The sequence below is a fragment of the Hyaena hyaena genome, unplaced genomic scaffold (genome assembly GCF_003009895.1).
Source record: "Hyaena hyaena isolate Hyena2069 unplaced genomic scaffold, ASM300989v1 scaffold_1096, whole genome shotgun sequence".
Taxonomy (NCBI): Eukaryota; Metazoa; Chordata; class Mammalia; order Carnivora; family Hyaenidae; genus Hyaena; species Hyaena hyaena.
In genome coordinates, this window is record NW_024081724.1 from 226,532 (window position 1) to 252,625 (window position 26,094).

General features: G+C 37.9%; 1 protein-coding gene across 1 annotated transcript in view; it reads right to left on the reverse strand.

Annotated features, from left to right (window-relative positions):
* THSD7B (thrombospondin type 1 domain containing 7B) overlaps nt 1-26,094 on the reverse strand; it is a 401,417-nt gene that overhangs the window by 90,512 nt on the left and 284,811 nt on the right. The window contains exons 9-10 of the mRNA XM_039222263.1: nt 12,344-12,477; nt 4,942-5,092 (exon numbers count right to left, since the gene is read on the reverse strand). Of these exons, the coding sequence (XP_039078194.1) occupies nt 4,942-5,092; nt 12,344-12,477 (285 nt within the window). The remainder of the gene's footprint in view (nt 1-4,941; nt 5,093-12,343; nt 12,478-26,094) is intronic.

Here is a 26,094-nt window from a genome sequence, read left to right on the forward strand (position 1 = left end):
GGTAATGAACAATGAACTATTATATATATTTCATCTTTGTGTACTTATACATTCATACATATACTTTTAAAGAGTGAACACTACTGCAAAGGTTTTTAAATGTACAATCCTATATGCTTCCTTTCACATTAAAGCATTCTAGAGAAGTGAGCATACTCAAGCACAAAAATAAATGAGGTGCGTGGGTATGTTGTATGAGAAACAGGAACATAAAAATAAGTCAAACACGTGGTTTTCCATTTTCTTCAAATTCTGCCTTGAATTGTATTTATTTTGCTTGATCCATTATAGTCTCCAGTTCTTTTCAATACACTTAAAATGGTCTCAACACAATTTTTAAAGCCTTTGTCTTATTTGCTTTTGGGTATGCTTTGCAATTGGCAGTTACTTTAAAGTCACTGACCCATTCATTCAGTTATCTTTCTGAAGCCTTATTTTTAAGGACTCTTATCAAATTAAGCTTAAGTCATTTTTTCAGCAGAGGAGGTGACCTTTTATTTCTGTAAGATCACATAATAACCCATTTTGTGTGAAAGAAGAGATGTTTCCTGTATGACTTAGAAAATATATATCAACCTGTCTTATGTTTCCCAACCAAAGTATAAACAATGTAAGGGCGAGCTTTGATTTGCTTCTTAATTTTTTTCTTTCTTTTTTTTTTAAACAAACCTATATTAAGTAATACTTTGTGCGGTTCCCTTTATACACATTATCTCTAATCTTTAAGTGATCTGGAAAGCAGTGGCCATTGTTCTTATTTTCCTGTGAAGAATCTGTAACTCAGAAGTTTAAGGAGTTGGCCACAGCCACACAGCCAGCAAGTGTTCCTCCTGTGCCTTAGATCACACCCTCTTTTGTGACTACTTTTCTCTCCCTCCTTGGCAAACTAGTCAAATGAGGTAGATTATTCAACTTATTCACAAATCCAATAACCAAAGTAAACCACAAAAAGAGACAATAGATTTTAAAGGTTAGCATATTCTCTAGGACAGGAAATATGGATTCTTTTTCTTTTGCAGTAGTTGGGGATTGTGTACAGATTACATAGACTTAAGTAGTCATCGTGCCTTTTGCTAGCTCTTTAAAAGCAGCAGGTTACTAACCTGAGACTCAGTTTACTCATTTATATATTGGGAGGATAAGAGTATATTTCATGTGGCATTCTGCAGATTAAGTGGGATAATAAATACAAAGTGCTAAGCACATTGTCTGGCACATGAAAAGCATCTGTAAATATAAGCTAGGTATCCAATTAATGCTAGATGCTCACTCAGTATTCAAAAAATAGTTGCGATTACAGTGAGGTTGAGGAAAAAAAAAAAAAAACAGGACTTGAATGTAATGGACTACAGTCTTGGGACTCAGATTGTGTTCCCAGAGCAGCAGAATCAGCGTCACCTGGAAATTTTATAAATGCAAACTCATAAGCCCCATTCAGATGTACTAAATCAGAATCTAAGGGACAGGGTAGAGATACCATGTGTAAATGTACTTTCTAGAGGCTTCTTACATGTGTGAGAGTGAAAATCATTGACCCAGAGGTTAGGAAGTATACTTAATCATTTTATATATTGCCTACCACTTTATTAGTCAACACTGTGGGAACTAATAAACACTGCTACTCAGCTATTGAATCTTTTGTTATACGGACACAGTACACACTTACAAGGATACTAGGACTCGAGTTCTTTGGTAGCAGTGATGGTCTGTCACACCTGCTTGGCCTAAGTGTAGGATACACACTGTGAAATCAAGACATAGTTTTCCTGATTAACTGGTTTGGCTAAGTTTCTATTAATTAACTGGCAGAACTATTTACGATGTTTAAGCCATATTAAGCTTCTTTCACATTAAATATAGTTTTTATAGCTAAATCAAAATGTAAATTTCAGAGTACTGTATAGATATAAAGGCAAACGCATTTTTGTCTCAGAAATATCCTGAGGGTTTTTGTTTGTTGGTGGGGGGCACTTTTCCTTATTTATTTATTTATTTTGGTTACGTGTTTGATTCTAAGGAAGTGCCCTTGGAAGAAAAAGATGAAAGAAAAACAGTGAATTGGTCCTGTTAACATATGTCACACTGCTGACTATCAAAGGAGAATTTGGTAAAATAATGGCCAATAGTTAGATCCACGAATCAGTACATTCTATTGAGAACAATTACACAATAATTGTTTTTATTTTCCTCAGAAAATGCACACTGAAGTGCTAATTAAACTTCAAGTACAAAGATCCAGCTTGCTAACTTTGCTATAATCATGATCATGATCATTACCAAGTACTGCTTAAGCATCTATGATGTTGGGACTTTATGCTAAGATGTTCCAATTTATTAAAATTATGCAACACATTTAAGAGATGGGTAAAAGAATCAGGTTTGAGCCTTGATTACCATTTTTTCCATTTTAAAATTTTTGTTTACGCTTGAGAGCAGCGTGGCATCTAGAAAGAACAAGGTCATTGGGTCGAACAGACCTGAGTGACTGTGGACAAATGTCTGTCATCATAGCATAGTGTTTTAAAATTCCAGCACAGTGCTTGTAATGTAAGATGTACTCAATGAAAGTTATTACTGTTGTCATAGCTATTATTATTATTATTACTACTACTACTATTAGTATTATTTTACTGAGCAGGTACATAAGCAGTTGACAGACCAACCCTCTCACTTCATGCTGACAAGTGAGTAATTGCCAATGTCATCTTCCAGACAGAAGAAAGGCAGCTGAAATGTTTTCTCTATCTCCAATTTCTAAATGCTCCAAAGATAGTGTGATTATGTTTGGAAAAGCAACCTTTAAGAAAACTGTCTCTTAGAAACTCAAAGAAATAAATGCAGAATAACAGGCCATCACAACATTGTACAAAGTGCTCCTACAACAGACATTTTAGCTCAGTGGCCAAAATCCTTGACTGAAGAGGCAACATTTTCATTGTAAAGTAGTTACAACTTAATGGAGTTTACTGTCAGCAAATTAGAAAAAAGAGAAGTGAGGAAGATCACGACCTCTACATTTAACTTAACTTACTCAGGTTGCGAATTCTTCTGCAAGTTGACTAATAAAGAATGTATGCTGCCACATTTTCTAAAGTGTGAATATATGTACCTGTAACTATCTATATGTAGTCACAGAATAATCATACAATTAACTTTTTTCTATCTTTTTAATTTTTTAATTTGAGAGAGAGAGAGAGTTGGGGAGAGAGGAGGAGATGGGGTGGGGCGGGGAGAGAATCTTAAACTGAGTATGGAACCTGACATGGAACTCAGGCTTGATCACATGATCCTTAGATCATGACCTGAGCTGAAATCAAGAGTCAGATGCTCAACTGACTGAATCACTCAGGTGCCCTGAACTCGCTTTGTTCTTAAAATAAAAATATGCTGCATCTTAAAGAAAGAGAAGTAGTGGGTCTAAATCTACCTTAATTCTTCTAAAATAAGGGAGCCAAGGATGTAAGAGCAAAGGCTTACAAAGAGCAGACGGCATCAAGTTTATTCCCAGCTCCATCACTTATTCAATGTAAAACTTTGTGCAAGCTACTTAGCCTTCCTGAGAATCAGTTTGTCCATCTGTATAATGGGATTGATAATAGTAGTTACTTAGGATTGGTATAGAGTCTAAAGAGAATAATTTTACATGTGCCTTGCACACAGTAAGTGCTCAATAAATGTTAACTTTAGGGGCACCTGGGTGGCTCAGTTGGTTAAGCATCCGACTTCGGCTTAGGTCATGATCTCATGGTTCATGGGTTCGAGCCCCATGTCGGGCTCTGTGCTGACTGCCAGCTCAGAGCCTGGAGCCTGTTTCAGATTTTGTATCTCCCTCTCTCTCTGATCCTCCCGTGCTCACTTTGTCTCTCTCTCTCTCAGAAATTAATAAAACATTAAAAAATTTAAAAAAAAATAAATGTTAACTTTAATTATATTTAAGTTACACAAAATAAGTGACTTAGTAGGGCAAACACTGCATTCCTACAAATTACCCTTAATATCTCTTCATCTTAACATTGTGTTGTCCTACTCCACAAAACAAGATACAACAAAGAAAAAAAAATAACAAAGGGAAATCTCTTTAGGGAAAGAATTATGGAAATGTCAAAGATAAGACTACAATATTTAATGAATCAATAATACGAAACTATAAATGTAGAATGTTAACTGATTTCAAAATTATTTTCCATTTCCATATACAGATTTTACACTATCTTCCTATAAAATGTCAGTATCAGCACTGAATTCAAAGTACCCTAAGTCTTCTTTTCTTAATGTTTGGAGCCATATAACATATTCCTTATCCTCATTTTTAGCTCTGTAAGCTGAAATATGAGTCTAAAATATCAGAGTTTAGCTTCTGAGAATATTAAGTGGAACCGTTCTATTTGAGGAATACTTATTTTTCCATACTCACGTTATGTTTCCATTTTTTTAAAAAAGAAAAAGGCAAATTCTTTAGACTTTAAAAAAGGTTTTTGTCAGCTCTGGAAGAAGAACATGACAAAAGAACACCTCATCTTTGGGAAAACAGCAAAAGGCAAAAACAGATCATCACTAACAAGCTAAATTACACAGTAGAATTGAGCTACTAAGATATAATTGATTCTGCCAGGATAAAAATGGAACTGAACCAAGAGATTATAATGAGAATCGTTTTGGTGCTAAAGAAGACCTCTTTAACAATGGGTGTGCATTCTAATCCTAGTGGGATCATTATAGGCTTATTTTCCTTGTTCGTGTTCCCATGATAAAGGCCTTAAGAGAAGCACTGGCATTTTAGATTGTTCAGTCTCACTTGCTGAATTTTTTTTCTTCCTTCTTAGGCAAACTTCTATTCTCATGTTACTAGAAGAATGTTTTGAAGAGCAAGTACTGTGAATACACCATGGCCAACAGTGAAGCACTGGGGGATTAGGATATGGACAAGGGAAGAGAAATTACCTGTGGGCATTTGCTCCAAGGTGCCCACTCGGACATGACGCATTCACTGGGACACAAGAGAGTGCAGGGCTGGGTTTCTGGGGGAATTTCATCCTGGTTGCACAGTCTGTTATCCACGGCTCCCCCTTCACTGTCCGCAGCACTCACACACCTGTAAAGTCACATCAAAAGATAAAACAATTAAGTAAATTTAACACAGTTATGATGTACATAGTTACTTACACCTCAAAGATAGTTAAACATAATAAGACTAGCAGAGAAATCTAGGAAAAAATATCCCTTCTTCAGCCAGTTGATCTTTATTGCAAGATAACCCTTTATTCAGCAGACCAGGAGAGAACAACACAAAGACTGGAGTCCACTGTCATTCTTGAAGAACTGTATCTCAAGAGACCTACACTCTTTTTACTCAGGTCCAGCAGTGAGTGAATTTTCTTTTTACTGTAACAAATTTTGAAGGCTTTCCTTCTCTGAATGAATTCATCAGCACTTTTGTAAAGGTGAGAGCCTTCATAGTTCTTGTGACTCTCTTAGACATTTCCTACACTTGTGTCTCACATCATCCAAACTTCCTTAATCTTCGTCCAACACATTTAAGGTCATGGCCAACTAATGTGAAACATAATTGAACATGTTTATCTTTCAGGTATTCTCTACATTTCAGTAAGGTATTTGATGTCACAAACGAAAGGGCAATATATAAGCATTTACATGCAGCATTTGAGCACATGGTATACAGATGCTTGGTCTAATCTATGTCAGGCTTGAGATAAATGCTGGCAAAGGCAAAATAAAATAATGATGCTATTGATTCAATCAAATCAAAACCAAAGTATTATACCACTACATACCCACTGGAATGGCTTCAATAAAAAACATGTAAAATATCAAGCATTGTCAGAATATGCCACAACTGTAACTCTTCTTACTCTGTCAGTTGGAGCATAAACTCCTTGAAAAACTAGTTGTCAATATCTACGAAAGTGAAATATATAAATATTATGCAACCCAATAACTCCACTCCTATTTACATGTACAAAAGGAATGTGCATGAATGTGTACCAAAAAAGAAAAAAAATTGACAGAGTGTATGCATATTAGTACTATTCATAATCATCCAAACTATAAACAGTCCAAATATTCAACAAAGTCAACAGATAAATATATTGTGGTAATTCAATTAAATGCTATAAGGTGGTGGGAATGCATGAACTATTGTTATATGATAGTGTGTGGATGAAGCTCACAAATCCAATGCTGAACAAAAGAAGCCCACAAAAGAGTGTGCTCTATATGATTCCATTCACATAAAGTTAAGAAGTAGCCAATATTCATCTATGGTATCAGAAGTCAGAATAGTAGTTTGGGGGAATGGTTACTTATTGATAAGGGCTTAAAGTAGTCCTGGTAATATTTTATTTCTCAGCCTCTGGGTTGGCTACACAATTGTGTCCTGGTTGTGAACATCCATTCAACTATACCCCATGAGTGGGCATTTCTCTGTATTTATATTAAATGCCAATTTGACTTTCATGTTTGAATTCATTTTTTTTAATGTTTAAGAAATACTAGCTGTGTGCAAGTCTCTTTTGCTAGGTGTGGGATACAAAGTTAGTATTCACCAATAATAATTCATTCAGTAACTATTTTTTTTAGGATTTACTGTGTACCAGGCCCTTGCCTGGCTGTTGAGATACAGAAGAAGAGACAGAGACAGACAAGATCCCGACCACTAGGACACTTTTCTCCTAGTGATAATAATCAAAGTGAAGGTGAAAATGACAATAATGAAGAGTTAAATAATGACATTTGCTGATCTGACAATTTCAGACACAATGCCATAGATAAGGAATAAGCATTTTAAAATGGATATGCTGGAGAGCTTTTGGTGCTCCTCAAATCATGCTTTACTAGACTGAATTATCCTATACATTGGGAATTGCATTTTTTTTCTTTATGAGAGAGAGAGAGAGAGAGAGAGAGATCAAACATGAGCGGGGAACAGGGCAGAGAGAAAGAGAGAACATCTTAGGCAAACTCTATGCTTTCCACAGAACTGGACACAGAGCTAATCTCATGACACTGGGATCATTACCTGAGCCGAAATCAAGAACTGGACATTCAACCAACCGCCCCACATTTTGCTTTTAATTCAGGAAAATTGCAAAGTAGTCCATTACCTTGTACATAACAAAATAAGCTTTATGAGGTGCTAAGTAATGAAAGACTATATATTGTCTAAGGAAGGTTAACGTAGAATAGAAGAGAGAAGATGTAAGTAATGCTTTCTAATATAGGGAGGTGCTATATAGAGTCATCTATGAACTTTAATTTCTTTTGTGGTAAGAGTCAATGGAAGGAAGGACCACAAAATAGCTTATGTGTCTTGCTCTGGACAAACTTAAAAACTGGAAATTGCTTTCCTTCTTGCCCACATACTCTCAGCTGATGTTGCTTTATTTCTTTCACTGAGAAAGAAAAGACTTCTGGTCAGTGGCATCAAATTCAACGTTTGCATTAGCCTTTGTTCACTCCCAATATTGCACGAAAACAATAGTAAAAGAATTTGTTACAAAAACCACAAAAAGGACACAAACAAAGAAAACCCAAAAACCCAACGTAGAGAGAGAAAGGCATTACCCTACAAGGACAAAAAATATAGGAAAGGACAAAGGCAACAAATGGAAATAGATGGACTAGTGGTAACTGACTTAGCATACATACCAAGAAAAGTGAATACTAAGACTTCAAGAAAAAACAAAGGAAGTAACTCCATTTATACTCCAGAACACAAAAATTCAGGAATTGTGGCAACAAGTGCCTCTGGAAATGTGGATGAAGGTGAGGCTGAAAAACTGGAAGACAGATTTACTGATAGTGTTTTTAAGAAGTATCTGGGCCCTTAGATCCCCTCCTACTGCACCCCTTCCCTCCCCCAGTCCAAAGGCTGATTGATGGCCTCTCCATTCCCCTTGCAGATAACTGAAGGTTTATTATCTGGAAGAGGGCACAATAAGAATCTTTGGACTAGAGAGTGGCTCACTTAAGGATGGGAGTATCATACTGAAAAACAAGGGTTTAAGTATGAGGTAACACACTGAAAAAAAAATGACCACAAACCTAGAGGTTTAAATAAGGCAGGGGCGCCTGGGTGGCTCAGTCAGTTGAGCGTTGGACTTTGGCTCAAGTCATGATCTCATGGTTCATAGGTTCGAGCCCTGTGTCCGGCTCTGTGCTGACAGCTAGCTCAGAGACTGAAGCCTGTTTCAGATTCTGTATCTCCCTCTCTCTCTGACCCTCCCCTGCTCACGCCCTCTCAGAAGTAAATAAAAAAATTAAAAAAAATTTAAATAATGCAGGTTTATTATCTTACATCTCTGTAGTAGAGAAATCCAACATGGATCATTCTAAGCTAACATCTTTGCTTTGGCAAAGCTGGAGTCCTTTCTGGATGGTCTAGAGGAGAGACCACTGCTGAACCTTTTTCCAGGTTCTAGGGGCCACCCACATTCCCTGGGCATGGCCCCCTTCTCCAACTTCTAAGTCTAGCAGACTTGCATCTCTCTATGCCTTACACCTGTAGTGACATTTTCCTCCCATTTCCCTTCTCATTTTTAAGAACCCTTGTGAATAAATTGTCCCCACCCAGACAATCCAGGAATATCTTCCCTTCTCAATCCTAACACCACATCTGCAAAGCTCCTTTTGGTATGTAAATGAACATATTCACAGATTTCAGTGATCAAAATGTGATATCTTTGGGGGGCCACCATTCTGTCTACCACATCAACAGCCTTTCATTAGGTTCCCCAAACACTGGCTGCTAGTATTATCTATTTCACGGATGATTTAAAAAGAGACTTTTCTGGGGTTTCTGACAAGCCCAAGAGCAAAGACTTAAAAAGACTGAAATTGAAGATGGTCCCAAATGAAAATGACCTTGCAGTTACATAGTCTGCATCATCAATTTCCTTGCCATAGGTCCCTTCAATTGTCACCTCAGTTTTACTCAAAACTCATGGCAAAACTGCTTTAAAGCTTGTCTATATTTGCTATCTCCGCATGCTTTCTCCCACTTCTTCCATAAACACCTACTGAATTTACTTTAGGCATATATTTATTACTAATCTAGAGAAACCTTTCATCAGCATCATTAACAGACTCCCCATTGCCAAACTCAACCATCAATTCTCACCTTCGTAAATTTCTGAGAACCATTTGAAAAATCTGATTCGTATTTTTTTTTCTTGAAAAACCCTCTATCTTCCCATTTTCATGGTTTTCCTCCTTTTCCATCTATTCTTTCTCAGTCTTCTTCTGTAGCTTTCTCTTTGTGGTCATATATGAATACCGGAATTTCTCAGGGCTCCATTTCTTATGTCTTGTCTTATCAAAATATACCAAATATATAAGCTGTTGAAGCCCAAATTTATACCACTCTCTCTCTTTCAACTCCAAACAGTACTATCGCAGTTGGAAGGCTAAAATCATCTCAAATTTAATGTGTTCAAAAGCTAGCTTTTGATTTTCTCTCTCAAATTTGTGTCTAATATTCCTCATCTCGACAAATGACACCATCATTCCTATGATTGTTCAGGTACTAAAACCTAGCCATCATCTTTGATGCTTTTCTTTCTACCACATTCTACAATCACTTTATAAATAAATCCTGTGGTCTGTACCTTCCAAAAATAGTCCAAATGTGACCTGCTCACCACCGTCATTATTACCAAGGCCAATCTAACCGTCAGTGTCCTTGAAACCCTCATCCCTGTTTCTACTTATAGACTCCAAAATACCTTCTCTTCAATACATCAGACAAGGTCCTTTCAAATGTAAATAAGATGATGTAATTTCCTGTCTCAAACGTTTCATCTCCTCAAGTTGCAGTTAGAAAAAAATCCTTTTACTTTGTTTTAGAAGGCGGTATGATTTGAGTAGTGACACCAGCCATATGGAACACCTTTTTATTCATCTTCTTATAACAAGCCAAAAAGTTTTCTGCTTTGGACACTCCCTCTCCCTGGGATTTCTTTCTACAGATCTTTATATTCATTCAGATCTCTCATCTTATTCAGATCTCCGCTTAAATATTTTGCTGACCAATGTCTCCAAAACAATATCACCAATCATTCCAATCCAGTTTTTTTCCTGGCATTTCATAGGAAAGCCATCCCATTATATTTATGTGTTTATCTTTTTTTCTGTGGCTATAAGTTATTTGAGGATAGACTTTTGTTTACTTTTTTATCCCCAGTGCCTAGAGTGCCTGATACGTAGAATATTTCTTGAATTAATAGAAGAATGCAACCTAAGATGAACCATGAAGATGTCCTCCAGCTTAGGGGTTTCCAGAAAGAGAAAGGATAAGCTATTTTATTCATCCTAACAGCATCTTACTAAGGTCTATAATGGTTTAGAATGCAACACACTTGGAAAATCTGCTTCCCATATTTAATGACAAACTTGACAAAACAAAATATCACAGACTAGGTGGCTTAAACGACAGAAAATTTTTTCTTACAGTTCTAGAGGCTCCAAGTCTGAGATTAAGTTGCTGGAAGGGTGGTTTCTTCTGAGACCTCTCTCACTGGTGTGTAGATGGCTGATGGCTCTCTTCTCCCTGTGGCTTTACATGGTCTTCCTGTGTGTGTGTGTGTGTGTGTGTGTGTGTGTGTGTGTGTGTGTATGTGTGTCTGTCCCCTAATCTCCTCTTTCTATAAGGACATGAGTCAGATTGGATTAGGGCCCATCCCAGTGACCTCGTTTAACATTAATTACCTCTTTAAAGAGCTGGTCTCCAAATAGAGCCACATTTTGAGGTACTCAAGTTTTGGACTACAGTACATAGATTTTGGAGGATTGCAATTTAGCCCATATCAGAGTGATATTCAGTAGCTGTGTTATTTTTATTCTATCAAGCTCTATGTTTGAGCTGAGAAATTAAAAGCCTTCTTGTTTAAGTATCTTTTCCCTCAATCACTCTCCCATAATTCTGTCGATAGCAATTTATTCTCTTAAAGCTTTCCTTTCTCTCGTGCGATTTTGCTTTAGTACTGCTAAGAGGCTTGGCTGGGATGAGAATGGGAGGTACCACAGCTCATCTGGTTGTTCCTTGATACTCTAGGTTGATCAGTCATTTCTCGAAACCATGAGAACAAGACACAGGATGCACAGATTTTGAAGAGAAAAAAGTCTGTGACAGCCTGAGCACACTAGTCCCAAGAGAAAAGGCAATAAACAAAGTGACAAAAAGACAACTCATCTATTAGCTATTTGCTTGGGTTGATGAGGAGGAGAACTACTATAGTTTCATTAATAGCTATTTCTTCCAACATGCTTACCAGTGGTTTTGCAACACTGGGACTAAGTCACAGAAATGGTGGGTGCATACTGAATTACTGAATAAAGTAGGTTCATTGATGTTTAGTAACAATCAGTACAAATAAGTAGGCTCTGCCTTGGCAACTGACTTCAATCCAACAGTGAACTCAATAGGGAGTTATAGGCTTTGAGCACTGTCTGTCCGTTTGACATGGAGCTTCCTAAATCTTGCAAAATGATACCCTATGCTCATGTGACTGAATAATTGACTATATTTTCTTCTTGATTTCACATACTAGCCATTGTTTATCATTAATATTTTAGTTTTTGCTTTTTCAATCTTTAACATTTATTACCATTATTCTCAGTTGGTAAAGACATTCTTTCCAAATCATTTTAAATAGGCCATTTGACAAGTTCAGACATGTGTTTCCTTTGCTTATCACTGCTTTATTCACAAGACAAAAACATGAAAGAAGATCCGTCTGTAAATAACCCAGAATTCACTAAGTTCTTTCAGAGGTGTGCTCTCTTTATATTAAAATTCATCGCTACTGTTTATATTCTCAGACTTTATTTCCAGGGCTAATAGGAAGGTTTAAATTGAGCTTTTCAATGTAATGACATTCAAAATGAAGATCATGTCCATCAACCACACTACCCACAGAGCAAAAAAGAGATATGGTAGCACAGCCAAAATCTCCTGTTTTCAAACTCTCCATAACTGTTAACAGTTATGGCTATGAATCAGTGAGGGGATGCCAGCTGCCTGCATGCAATTAGCTTTCCCACCTAAGTCATTTGCAGGAAACAGTAAGGACTGTGACTGGATTGCAGAGGAAATCCCACTGTACACGTGGCAGTTAGGGCACATATGCTTCCACAGATACTGGATGATGAGGAAAAGCCAGAGTATGTGGTGTGAAAATCAGAGTGTACTTGGATAAGCAACACTGTGTTATATATATATATATATATATATATACACACACACACACATATATATATATATATACACACACACATATATGTATGAGTTCCACTGGCCCGTTTCCCAAATGTCTCCATTTCTACACACCTGATTTTCCTAGATTGCGTTCCTCCTCCACAGCGCAGAGATCTCAGCTCATTGTGGATTTTGCATGGAGACCAGTGTTCTACAACCCAGGAATACTGATTGCATTCACTGTAACATGGGATTGCCTCATGCACCTGTCAAAAATAGGAAAGGAAAAAAAATTACGTGGAACTACCCAAGCTATATAAAAACAGCCTATCTTTTAGTAAGGTCTGCTGAACATAAGCCAAGAACTATATTCTGGCTAAAAGCCAAATTACACTCCCAAAAAGCAAGATGTATTTGGCTTCTCTGAAATTACTGACTTGCCTAAAGAAACATACTGGCAAAACCAACTAAGATATGATGGTATGCCTTCACAGAAGAGAACAAAGGACAGTCATTTCCTACCACTGAGAATAGGAATTCCATTACCATTTCATTTCCTTGAAGACCTCACACATTATCTGTTAGATGGTCCAGCTCTCAATTATATGCCATATTGTATTCTCAGATGTACTTTAAGATGTCAATTGAAACAAATATATGTAAGGAAAACTTATTCTTGAATATAAAAGGTCCTTAGAATGCATAAGAAAAGTGCTGTTATTTGCACCGGAAATTTCTTTTTATGCCCCTGAATGATCAATGCTAACAAGCATTCATTTAGCCTCCTGGGTATTGTGGCTTCATATGAATTCAGCTATTTGTAGGAAGTTTTCAGCGCCTAGCTGTAACACACAGACACACATAAGCACATAAGACAAACACTGCTAGACTGTTAAAGGCTGTGCGTGATTGACTACTGACTGTGAATATTTACACTTTTATGGTAAAAACAATGATTATAGTAAATGAATTCTTAGGTTACTTCCTGTGCATTTGTTTGTGATGATTTCTTCCCCCTGCAATTGTATCCCAATGGGATACAGTTGAGTTGCCTGCCTATTTAAGACAGAATATAAAATGCATTAGTCAATATAGAGCATAGCGCTTTCCCTTGGTAAGAAAATGTTTCATTGCATGATAGGTTACTCTAGATCACAAAGATAGCCCTAATACAGCACGCTAATGAAGAGTGATTCAACCTATTACCAAAATAGTTAACTAGTGCTTTTCCTTTTAAATAAAAACTCAGGCCTGAGTTCTTTTCTCCTACTGCCTTTCTAATTCCACAAAATTGTAAATGATGACTAGGCAGTGCTATCCAAACAGAACCGTTACTTGCAAGTTTCCACTAAACGCGAGGGAAAGCACTATGTAATGGGATAATCAGAAAACAAGATTGGAGCACCGTCAGCATGTTAGATGGAAATCAAATAAGAAAAGGTTATTTGTGAGACTACATCTTAGGAATCACAAATAATGTCAAAAACTATTTTTAACCGTGGGGTTCTATTTGGCTCTCTCACGTAGAGCTCACAAGGAAAAGGAAAACCACAAAGTGAAAAATATGTGAGGGCAAAATGAAAGGAGATGGGGAAATAGAAGTGGAAATGGGTGTAGGAAAGTAAGGAATTAAGTAATAGAAGAATCACATTTCATGCTGTGAATGCTGCCAAGAATGGAATGAAAGGTTTGGAACAGAATCTACATTAGAATAAGGAGGTAATAACTTGTAAGGGAGAAAAGTCTGCCTGAAAAACTCCTACCATGGTAGATGTAAGAGAAAAATCTACAAAAATGAAAAGACAGGACCCCAACCGAGCAGACACCTGGAAAGTAAGCTGATGACAGCTGATGGTTTAGCCAACTCAACTACAGCAAGAAATGAAGATTGCACTGAATTTGTGGGCTTCTTCTAGAAACTTTTCAATAGGTACCAGATCATTTTAGTAAGCTCTTTGGCTTTCATATGAGATGCGTGAAAGTCTGCTAAAACAACTTGGTACAAACATGGTAGATGAAAATATTAATTTAAAAAGTATTTTCTCATACCTCATGTATGGATGTGAGAACAAATGGGTGGAATATCCTGAAAGGGGCCTCTTTTTCTAAAGCTATCAGTACTAAGCAGAGCTTAAATCACCCCCCCTCCTATGGAAACCTCAAAGACAGATAGGAGGTTAAAAAAAAAAAAAAAAAAAACACCTGTTTAGTTACATGTTTCTCTGATATACCCATTTTAATGTCGGGTCATATATTGGTTTGCTGTTTTTACTATTTATGCTCTGCAATTTATACCAGTAGCAGAGGAGCTAACCTCAATGAAAAGCTGTTGGAAGATAGGGAGCACATCTAAGTAGGAAGATGCTGACCCATCCTCTTGACTAGTGGTATAAAAAAGAGCACCTCTTATAAAAAAAATTCTCCAGTCACATGGATTTATTTTCCCCCTCAGATGTGTATGCTATTTTAATATTGCTCATACTGTTACTTCTAGCTGATAAATCCCTACCCTTCATTCAAAGCCTAAGTAAATCCTTCTGCTTCCACAAGGCTTTTCCTATGACCCCTAGTTGGCATATCTTTGGTACCCACAGGCCATCTCCGTTTTCAGTAGACCTGTAGCCAGATTATAATGTCAGGATGCACATGTACAGAGCTGGGACAGTGTTGGGGATTAGGAGGCTGGGGGAGCAGACACACATTTAATAAGGTTATCATCTGACTCTCTAAGTGTTTCCTATTTCTCACACCTCTTTAGCTCTTTTTCTCACCTTGGTCTTAATGTCTACCTTTTACTTCATATAATAAGTCTACTTTTACTTCAGATAATACAGAGAGAATAAGCTCAGAGAAACACAATTTGTACTTTTCACATCTATGGATGCTACTGGTCATGACCAGAGTCAGACCTGGATAATCACCATTTGTTTAGGTGGCTACTTACAGACAACTTTTGAGTCTTAAGCAGGCAGGAGCTAAGTTCTATGATGTCTGTATTTCTCAAGACATGGAGGAGGGAGTGGTATTCCATAAGTACTTGTTGAATTGACACTAATTTTTGAAGGGGCTCCAGTTGCTAACTGGCCCTCACTAATTCTCTAGAGTACTCAGGCCCATTAAACAGAACAGGTAAGGGGGATTCTGCATAGCCCAAAGGGTAAAAGGAAGGAGCAAAAATGAAAACCTTTCCTTTCCATTATGGGGCTAGGTTGAAGAACAACAATTATTGTGTCGTTAAAAGGTACTGCTTGATGATTTTGTTATGGGGGAAAAACCATGGCCCTTAAGAATTGTGGGATAGGGCCACCTGCGTGGCTCAGTTGGTTAAGCATCTGACTTCGGCTCAGGTCATGATCTCGTCTGTCCCAAGTTCAAGCCCCACATCGGGCTCTGTGCTGACAGCTGATAGCCTGGAGCCTGTTTCAGAGTCTGTGTCTCCTTCTCCCTCTCTGCCCCTCCCCCATTCATGCACATGCACACACACATACACACACACTCTCTCTCTCTCTCTCTCTGTGTCTCTCTCAAAAAATATGCAGTAAACATTAAAAAAAAAAGAATTGTGAGAATTGTCTCCTCAGAGTCCTTGTCTGTCAGGCAAGGAATCTTATTGAGAGGGTTAAAAACAACCATAAGAGACAAAAAGTGCAGCAGACATTCAAGAATAAAAATTAACTACCCAGCTGACCAATTTCTTCTCCTGTCAGTCCTTTATGTTCTGGCTATTTCATATTGCTATTTAGTTGGTGCTTATTACAGTTTTATAATAGAAATGTGTTAAAGCATGGACTTTATCAGGGAATCATATGGAAATGTTCTGAAGGAGAGAAATGAGCCATGGGAAAGTTAAATGAAAATCATTCCTAAATGGCACAAATTAGGAAGAAAACAATAGGGTTTAATAGGGCCATAGATGCTAAAAATACCACCAAAAAATCTAAATCCTATGAGAGAGGCAACATTTGATTCCCCTAGCAATGAGTCTTATTTATTACTTCTTCAATGAGGAATTGTGCTTTTAAAATTTTGCTAGTTCCAGAGTCATAGCATAAACTCATTTATTGAGTTGGTCTTTTAATATTTATTAAATAAGTGTCCACTGAGTGTAACTGATCAGTTTAATTAAGTACTGCTTTGTGATACCAGTCTCTAACCATAAACTGACTTTCCTGGCATAAACTTGGAAGGAGGGTCTCACTGTCGCTCTGCCGATGTCATTATTACATGGCAGGGGGATTCTAGGGTTCAAGGGCTCAAATAAAGCAAACAAACAATAACCACAATCAAAATAAAAACAAAGAAAGGAAAATTTATGACTTCCAATTTTCTGTGGTAATAACCCTTTGCTCCAGTGAAGTTGCCAGTCCACACCCAGATAGAAATCTTTAGGCTGGGGGCTTCCATGCTGGGTCTTAAGATGAATCAGTAGAATTTGACAATTTGTTCAAAACCCATCAGGAACAGAAATTCCAGGGGCGCCTGGGTGGCTTAGTCGGTTAAGCGTCTGACTTTCGCTTAGGTCATGATCTCGTGGTTCGTGGGTTCGAGCCCCGCGTCAGGCTCTGTGCTAACTGCCAGCTCAGAGCCTGGAGCCTGTTTCAGTCTGTGACTCCCTCTCTCTCTGACCCTCCCCTGCTCACGCTGTCTCTCTCTCTCCTAGAAATAAATTAAAAAAAAAAAAAATTAAAAAAAAAAAAGAAATTCCTGCAAATTGGAGCCAGGTATGTTCCACTGGAATGTGAGAGGAAGTGGTTTTCTCAGAGTGGTGAGATCAATAATGCACTAAGGGTTCCTTTCTCCCCCAAATGTTGGGAGTTTTTAACATTAGATGTACAAATTTCCTGGGCGAAAGACATGAACAGACGCTTCTTTAAAAAAATTATTTTTTAATGTTTTATTTATTTCTGAGAGAGAGAGAGAGACAGCGTGAGCAGGGGAGGGTCAGAGAGAGAGGGAGACACAGAATCTGAAACAGGCTCCAGGCTCTGAGCTGGCTGTCAGCACAGAGCTGGACACAGGACTCGAACCCACGCACTCACACGAGCTGTGAGATCATGACCTGAGCTGAAGTCGCATGAGCAACCGACTGAGCAACCCAGGCGCCCTGAACAGACACTTCTTTAAAGAAGACCTCCAGATGGCCAAGAAACACATGAAACAATGCTCCATGTCACTCATCATCAGAGAAATACAAATCAAAATCACAATGAGATGCTACCTCACACCTGTCAGAATGGCTAACATTAACAACTCAGGCAACATCAGATGTTGGTGAGGATGTAGAGAAAGAGGATCTCTTTTTCACTGCTGGTGGAAATGCAAACTGGTGCAGCCACTTTGGAAAATAGTATGGAGGTTCCTCAAAAAATTAAAAATGAACTACCCTATGACCCAGGAATTGCACTACTAGGTATTTTTCCAAGGGATATAGGTATGCTGTTTCCAAGGGGCACATGCACTCCAATGTTTATAGTAGCACTATCAACAATAGCCAAAGTATGGAAAGAGCCCAAATGTCCATCGATGGATGAATGGAAAAAGAAGATGTGACGTGTGTATACACACACCCACACCCACACCCACACACACACACACACACTGGAGTATTACTTGGCAATCAAAAAGAATGAAATCTTGCCATTTGCAACTACATAGATGGAACTAGAGGGTATTATGCTAAGTGAAATTAATCAGGTCAGAGAAAGACAAGTATCATATGACTTTACTCATATGAGGACTTTAAGATATAAAACAGATGAACATTAGGGAAAGAAAGCAAAAATAATATAAAAACAGGGAGGCGGACAAAAACATAAGAGACTCAAATATGGAGAACAGGCAGAGGGTTACTGGGGGGCTGTGGGAGGGGGGATGGGCTAAATGGGTAAGGGACATTAAGGTATCTACTTCTGAAATCATTGTTGCACTATATGCTAACTAACATGGATGTAACTTAAAAAAAAATAAATCTGTGATGTACAAATTTCCCTCAGGGCTAAGACCCTGATCTTACGATTCAAAGAACTCCCTCCCCAGCCCTTCTCTACTTGTCTATGTTTCCCTCTCTTTCTGCCTCCAGTTTTCACTCTTTGCCTTCAGAAGGGTCCTCCATGCTTCATCCTCTCTCAACTTAACCAAATTCTGCCACTTTTCTTATTCAGTCTGCAACTAAGTTATGCACTCTTCCATTAAGAATGTCTGAATGACTGAAAAATATCACATTTAGGTAAATAAACTTTTGCTTCCATTTTTGTTAATCATGGATTTATACCTGTCCATACACAATGTAATACATGCAGTGCTAAAGTTCAGTCCTAATGCAACTGTATCCACATGCTTTGTGATATGCCCATCACTGGCCCCATGTTATCAGTGACACCACATAAGTTTGCATAGAACTTTATAGCTTGCATAAAACATTTTATGTCTCAGGGCTCTATCATCATGATCATTTAAGTTACACAAGGTTAGTAGAATCCCTATTACCATGTAAAAATAAATAAAATTTGAATATTCTCAGCCATTCATGGATGATGAATGACTAGGTTGGTACTCAAACTGAGATGATTCAGAATCCCATTCTGGTGATGCGAATAGTATGTGGGTTTTGTCTGTTTAGCTTTTACAGGCATATCACCATGCTCTGAGAGTATCTTTCCAAAGAGGAAGATAATGATAATATTTATGAATCCTTAAAAGGGAAACCAAGAACAGAATCACAAAGATGTTTGATTTATGTTATAGCTATTACCTTATATAGAATAAAATAATGCATAAGCAATTCATTCTTATGAATGCTTCAGGTATGTGGTCTCTTTTCATAATTTCAAAAAAACAAACAAAAGAAGTTATCTCCAAAAACCAACTTCCACGTTTAAGCCAAGAGCAGGGCCTATGTCTTTTACATGGTTGCAATTCTTTATGTGAACGGGGGATTTAAAAAATCTACAAATGCTTTTAAATTGGTATCTGTGGGAAAACTGTTATGCTCATCACTTGTCCAATGTGTTGCTCCAAAGGGCAGCATTTGGAGTCAGGTTTTTCTGGAAATCAGGAGTACAGAGACCCATACTTGTGAGGTGGGCAACTGTCAGTTCCAGCCTTGATGTTCAAGTAGGAGACCTTGGATGCTTTCCTCTTCCAGGACGTTTTCTCACACTAGTTTCTTTAGCTACACAACAATTGAAAAGATTTCTTGAGAATACCCTGAGCTTATCATCATGCCTGGTTTGTGAGATTCACCATTGGTTTCGAATACGCATTATATGTTTTCTTTTCAGTTTTCACACCAGAAAATCTAAAAACAAATCTAATAATGCTGACTGAGTTTTATCTGCAAAATGTGTCGACAAACTTGAACTTTAAAGCCAATGGGAATTTTATTAGAATAGTAAAAGAGGTGGCTACATTCCTCATCTCCTAAAAACAGCGCCTTCTGAGCTGGATGTGCAGACCTTGAGAATCGTAGCACTGCATCGAGGGGCCCGTAAATGCATTCCCCTAGCAAACCCGTTCTATAGTCTCAATGAATAATACAAAATCAGACATATTGTTATCACTGGTCCTCAAAAGAATGTAGGCAATGCTGTGATTAATGAAGTTTTAATTTAGCTTGAAAGCACCACTGAGTTTGAAATTCCTCATTAGAAAGTTTCTCCATCCTGGCTAGCTAAGAGTGCAAGATCATTATATCAAAAGCTTTGGGAACTACTGTCTTTACATACAATGAACAGAAGAGATGGATTAACAATGAGGCTATGAAATGAAATCACATTTCTATTTTGAGACAAGATAGGTTGTACACAACAGCCTTTTTCTAAAGTGAATATTGAAAAATATTTTTTTACTGAGAAGTTCTAAACTCCAGATTTTTTTTCCTTTTTATTTTCTAATGTTCTATAGCACTTAACCCCTTACCTCCAATCTGAACATCACCGATGCTCTTTTAAGCACAATGTCATCAGAATCAAGGTGAATATCCAGGCACAGCTTCACCAGCTCTGTCATCCACATAGTCCTACTTTCCTCCCCATAGTGGGGTGGGGGGGGGGTGGAAGTGGTGATGGGTATAGAAACTGAATAAGTAGGGCCCCAAGCCATACATATACTTCTTCCCCTTCTCTGTATTTCTCTTTCCTTCAAGGGTGTCACACACAACCTGAACTTTACAGAGCATATTTAATATTCGGGAGCTACCAGGCCCTTGTGTAAAGGGCCATGATTAAGGCTCAGTTATCTGTGCTAAAGTAGTTTAGATTATTTATAATGGCAAACAAGTAGCAATGCCTTAGTTTTTTTCCCATCTATTATACTATATTTTCCTGACAGATTTTCATTTCTTACTATGCATAATAAGTTACTATGAAACTAAACAATGGTCTTAGAGTAAACTGCATGTAATAGCATGTAATAGACAATAAAAAAATGATTACTGTGCAAATCCTATAAAATGTATGATATCCTATAGTAAAGCGCACGCGCGCATGCGCATACACACACACACACGTACACACACACGAGCACTGTCATTCTCTCTGTGCCTAATATGCGTTACAGAACTGAGGGAATATATTGATATAGACATCTTGGGGCAAGCTGAACTATAAGGCCCACACTCTGTACTTTACCACTATGTAAACAATCAGAAAAAATAGAATAAGAGAGGGAAATCCACTCCAGGGTTGGAGTGACTTTTCCAACACCCTGGGAGATGCCACCCACTGCCATGCTGCGTTATGACAAAAAAATCAGATGATATTTTGTAGATTGTTCATTGCATGCCAGAGACTGCTGTCATGGTGGCCCAATGGATTTTCATAGAACAGATTGCAGTTATCAGTCAAGTTGAAGTAAAAAAAAAAAAAAAAAAAAAAGGCAAAAAAACCAACCCCAACCCAATCATCATTGATACTTCCAGAAAACCCCGGGTTGAATGAATAGCCCTTCAGAAAAGAGGTTATGAATGAACATTGAGGACATTATATGAAATAAGCCAATTACAGAAGGACAGATACTAAATGAGTCCACTTGCATGAGGTATCTCAAGTACTCAAATTCGTTTAAGCAAAGAATAGAATGGCAGTTGTCAGGGGCTGGGGGTGAAAGAAATGGGGAGATGTTATTTAATGGGTATAGAATTTCAGCGATGCAAGATGAATAAGTTCTAGAGATGTGCCTATAACACTGTGGTTATGGATTACAAATACTGTATTACTTTCTTAAAACTTTATTAAGAGGGTAGATCTATGTTAAGTATTCTTACTGCAATAAAAATTTATAAAAAATTTTTACAAGAGGTTTGTGTCTTAAAGGGAGTGTGATTGCACCATGGAAACCTGACTAGAGAAAAGAAGACTTCCGCCCTTACTGTATATGAGATACTGTCTAGGAGTCTGGTGCAAAGATTAGATAAATAGATGGATAGATGGATGAATGGAAAGACAGAGAAAGTGAGTGAGTTTATTACTTATCTGGGTCACAGAATATGACCACCAGAATCAAATGAGAAAAGACAGCTTTCTTCCTCTGTTGCAGTAGAAAAATGGAAACTCCTGCCTTCTGGTGGGTAACAAAAGTTTTACAAGTTAGAGGCAGAGAGATGAATAGATCTCAGTTCTTAGAAACGGATGTCCTAAGGGTATCTCTATCAGAAAGGTATATGGTACTGTTTTGGGTTTATCAAGAAAGGGAGGAGAAGGGGTTTGGCCTGAGGCTTACAACTCATTCTCTAAGTGTCAAACACAAGTGAAAGTTTTGGGTAAAGCCTTTACTTTCCTTATTGGCCTTTGCTGGGACAGAGTCTAATACAACTCCTACTTATTCTCAGTAGTTGAGAGCATCATTCTATCCCTATACCCTAGAATATATGCAATGGTTTCTTCGCTCAATAAATGCAAGAAGCTTATGAAAACATGCCCAGGAAATCAATGTAATTTGGATGATACAAATGTAATTGTAGAGAGAAGTAGTTTAATCTAAGTTGCACGGTCCTTAGGCAGAGAAATCCTATGTTCATGTGGCTAGACTCTCAAATACAAATGCACAAAGAAGAATAGCCCCAGTTAGGATAATCTAATAGGAACTACTCTGGATGAGAGATTTGCCAATCAAGCAAACAAACCAAAATCTAAATAAAAGTCTCATAAACAGTACGCGAGGGCCCAAGTACATACGAGCTGAAGCCTGCAGAGTGTAGCTACTGAGGTGAGTAAATGAGAAAATGTGATGAGATAGAATTTTATTTGTAGACAATGGGAGCCACTAAAATTTCTGAGATTTATATCAAGAGACAGATTCCAAATAAAGTTTGGGGAACATAAGTCGTCTCAAAAGGGAGGGAGATGAAAGTTGCAGGAGAGCTCTGAAAAGGCAGAACCAGCAGCCGTCCCAGTAGGAGGCTACAGTTTGGGAATAATGATCTTCGTAACTGCTATCTGCACAAAGCTTCCAGCTCGAAGAGGAAGAAGAGACATCGGGATTTGGAAGTGAAAATGAAAGAGACAACCCAAACATCAGTGCTACGTTTTGAAATCATTTAAGATTAGTGTATTCTAGAACCTAGGGACACATGAAAGCTTCCTCTTTTTCACCAACAGAACTGTGAAGAAAAGACAAGGCATCAGCTTCCCAAGGGCCCTAAATTCCAGGGAGCATTGCTAATGAGCAGAGCAGCAGAAATTCTTGGGTATTGCAAAGAAAACTTTTCATGACATATTTACCATCTTATTTCTTCTTAAGTTGGCTCAGGTAGGATAAATCTGATGCTGGGTATGACCCGAAAAGCAATCTGGTCTTTGCAAGGTTTGCTCAGAACTTACCAACACTCACAGTAGGCAAGCACGAAACTGGCTTCCAGCTTCACGACCAAAAGGAAAGCCTCATAATTGGTGTTTCACAGGCAAGGAGAGCTCTAAACCCACCAGGCTATCATCTTTTAATCATTACCACAAATAAACCTTTCTGACTCTGAAATGTATGAGTTCTCATATAGCGCTATTTCAAAGTCAATCAGGAAGTCAAAGAGAACAAAAGGAGCTATCAAAAATTTAAATAAAAACTTTAAAAAATGACCACTTTTCTGTTTAGTAGAACCAATTTAAAAAGAAGGAACAAGATAAAAATTGCCAACTACGAACTCCATTTCTAATTCGGCTAATTTCTAAATGATCTTATTATAATAGGCAGGAAGAGAGGAGGGGGAAAAACTGTATCTTTTCATTCAACAAAAATCAGACACAATTTTTAATTCCTTAGAGGATGGAGACATATGATAATTACAAAATATCCCTAAAGAGTTTTTTTGCACAAAGATGTTATGTGTTATACACACACACAGAGTGATCTTACTGTACATAAACATATGAAGCAGCAGGCAGTTCTCAGACTACACTGTGCTCTAACAGTTTCTCTGTTATGATACAAGGCCAAGAACAGCATAAAACAGCTTTTAAAAATATGAACTCTTCATGTGAGTCCTCCCATAACAAACCTGATGTGTCTGGGACAAAGTTAAGTGAAACATAGAGCCACACATGATGTTTTATAACCCAGGACAGACAGTCTGACCTTTGCAGAAAAGAGAACAAGATTGATTGGCTAACGGAATCCCTACCATTCACTTACATGGTGATAAATTAGGATCTTGGCTCTGATTTCTACCCTAGTTTCATCAGTCAGAGACTCTTATTAGAGACTAATTGTAAGAGGCTACTTCATGCAATAAAGAATATCTTACTGCAAACATTCTTAGTCTGAGGCAGACAGTGAAGAAGAGACAAGACTAAAGCAGACCTTTCTGGTTCTTCACAAAATAAAAACAAGATGATTCAGGCAGGAAAATGATATTTTAATGCTGACTTGTACCTAGCCCTCATTTTAGTAAATCTTATTTTGGCAAAAAGATAGACAGCTGATTGTGAGATAGAAATCATGTCTAACAAGAATATTACTATATACAACCCAAAGAATGCACCTGTTCCTGGGTACTTGCAAAACACAGGTTGTTTGAAAAACCTGACAATGAAGGTCTTAAAATGTGTAACAGAGTGATCAGTTAACCCATTTACATACCGTGGGGATGTCTCCACAAACTTGACCCGGATAAACAGTTAAAACAAATATATGTGTGCATGTGCAGCTAACAGCAGTCTTTCCGGGGTCTGTACTAAGAATTCCAGGAATCATACTTTGTGCTAACAACCCTCCCCACCCCACCAAAATAAATATGGCATAAAGTTATTTTATGTCTCTAGTTAATACTCTGTGCTTAATAGATGTATACTGGAATCAATATGAATGAATGAGTGCAGAAATATTTCCCTGAGCATGCTTCCTGAAAAGCACACACCTAGAACTGAACCATGATGCTGGCATCACCTGAAGCTAAAAGTTTTGCTCTCTTTATAGTTAGGAGGTTTTTTCCTTTTTCATTTTTATTTTTTATTTCTGAGAAAGAGAGAGAAGCAGTGTGAGCAGGGGAGGGTCAGAGAGAGGGGGAGACAAAGAATCCAAAGCAGGCTCCGGGCTCTGAGCTAGCTGTCAGCACAGAGCCCAATATGGGGCTAGAACTCATGAGTCCTGAGATCATGATCTGAGCCGAAGTCGGACACTTACCCAACTGAGCCACCCAGGTGCCCCTCTTTATAGTTACTTTTACGAGAATTTTAATACTATGCATTAATAACTCAAATCTAATTGCTTATAATTATATTCTGGTCCCATGATTTGGAAGTAGATATACAAATAAATTCAGAATCTAATAGGTTTTTAGGCTTATATAGGATTTTAAATTCTCTAATTTCTGCATTCATTTCAGATCTCTGAATATAGATGCTAAGTTATTGGACAGACAGTATTATCACATGTCTATCCCAATACAGGTGCCTTGAATTAAGAAACATACATGCCTCTAAAAGGGTCAAACTTGTCATCTCTTAAGGCAGGTAATACTCAAGGTGGTCAGCTCTCACCATGCTTGGCTAGAGGCAGAGCCTGTTGGCCCAAGGGAACCAGGTTCATTGTGACCACTGGATCTCTCAGAAGGTGTGGTGATACCTTGCAGATCTCTTAAGCTGCACATAGCATCTGGCATATGCAGGGCTCTTGATAGACTCACAATAAATTCATGTTGAATTTAAACTATAGAAGTATGGGATCTATGATTCTAGATCTGAGCAGGCACCTCACTTGAGTAGTGTGGTCTTGTTAAAATATTCTTCCTTAGAAGGAATCACACTGCTTTGAACTGATGAAATGTCATTTGTAAAGCAATTTAGAAGATGGCTAGCATCAACTACTTTACTTGTATTGGATTCCAGTTCTCGATTATTGGATTCTTTGGCTGGATCCTATTAAGTTAGGGATTCTCTTCAGGGGTGGCTTCATTTCAATCATGAAGTGATCCTTTAGACTATGTGAAAAATTATCTATGGTCTAGTGAGCCAAGAAGGAAGCTGTAAGAAAAGGGTTTTGTATTAGCTTCTGTCACTGATTTCCTGGTAGCTCACTTAAGGGACTCTTGGGGTCTAGCTTTTCTCATCTCCTAACTTTAATATTTACTTACTTTTAAAAAAAATGTTTTATTTATTTCTGAGAGAGAGAGAGAGACAGACAGCGTGAGCAGGGGACGGTCAGCAAGAGAGGGAGGCACAGAATCCGAAACAGGCTCCAGGCTCTGAGCCAGCTGTCAACACAAAGCCCGACATGGGGCTCGAACCCACGAACTGTGAGATAATGACCTGAGCCGAAGTCTGACGCTTAACTGAGTGAGCCACGCAGGTGCCCCTAACATTTACTTTCAAAAGAACAATAATGGTAAATGAGCTTTAGAAAGTTTGAGAGAGTTTGTTGTAGTAAGTAATAGCTGTTTTTGAGTAAGATTAGCA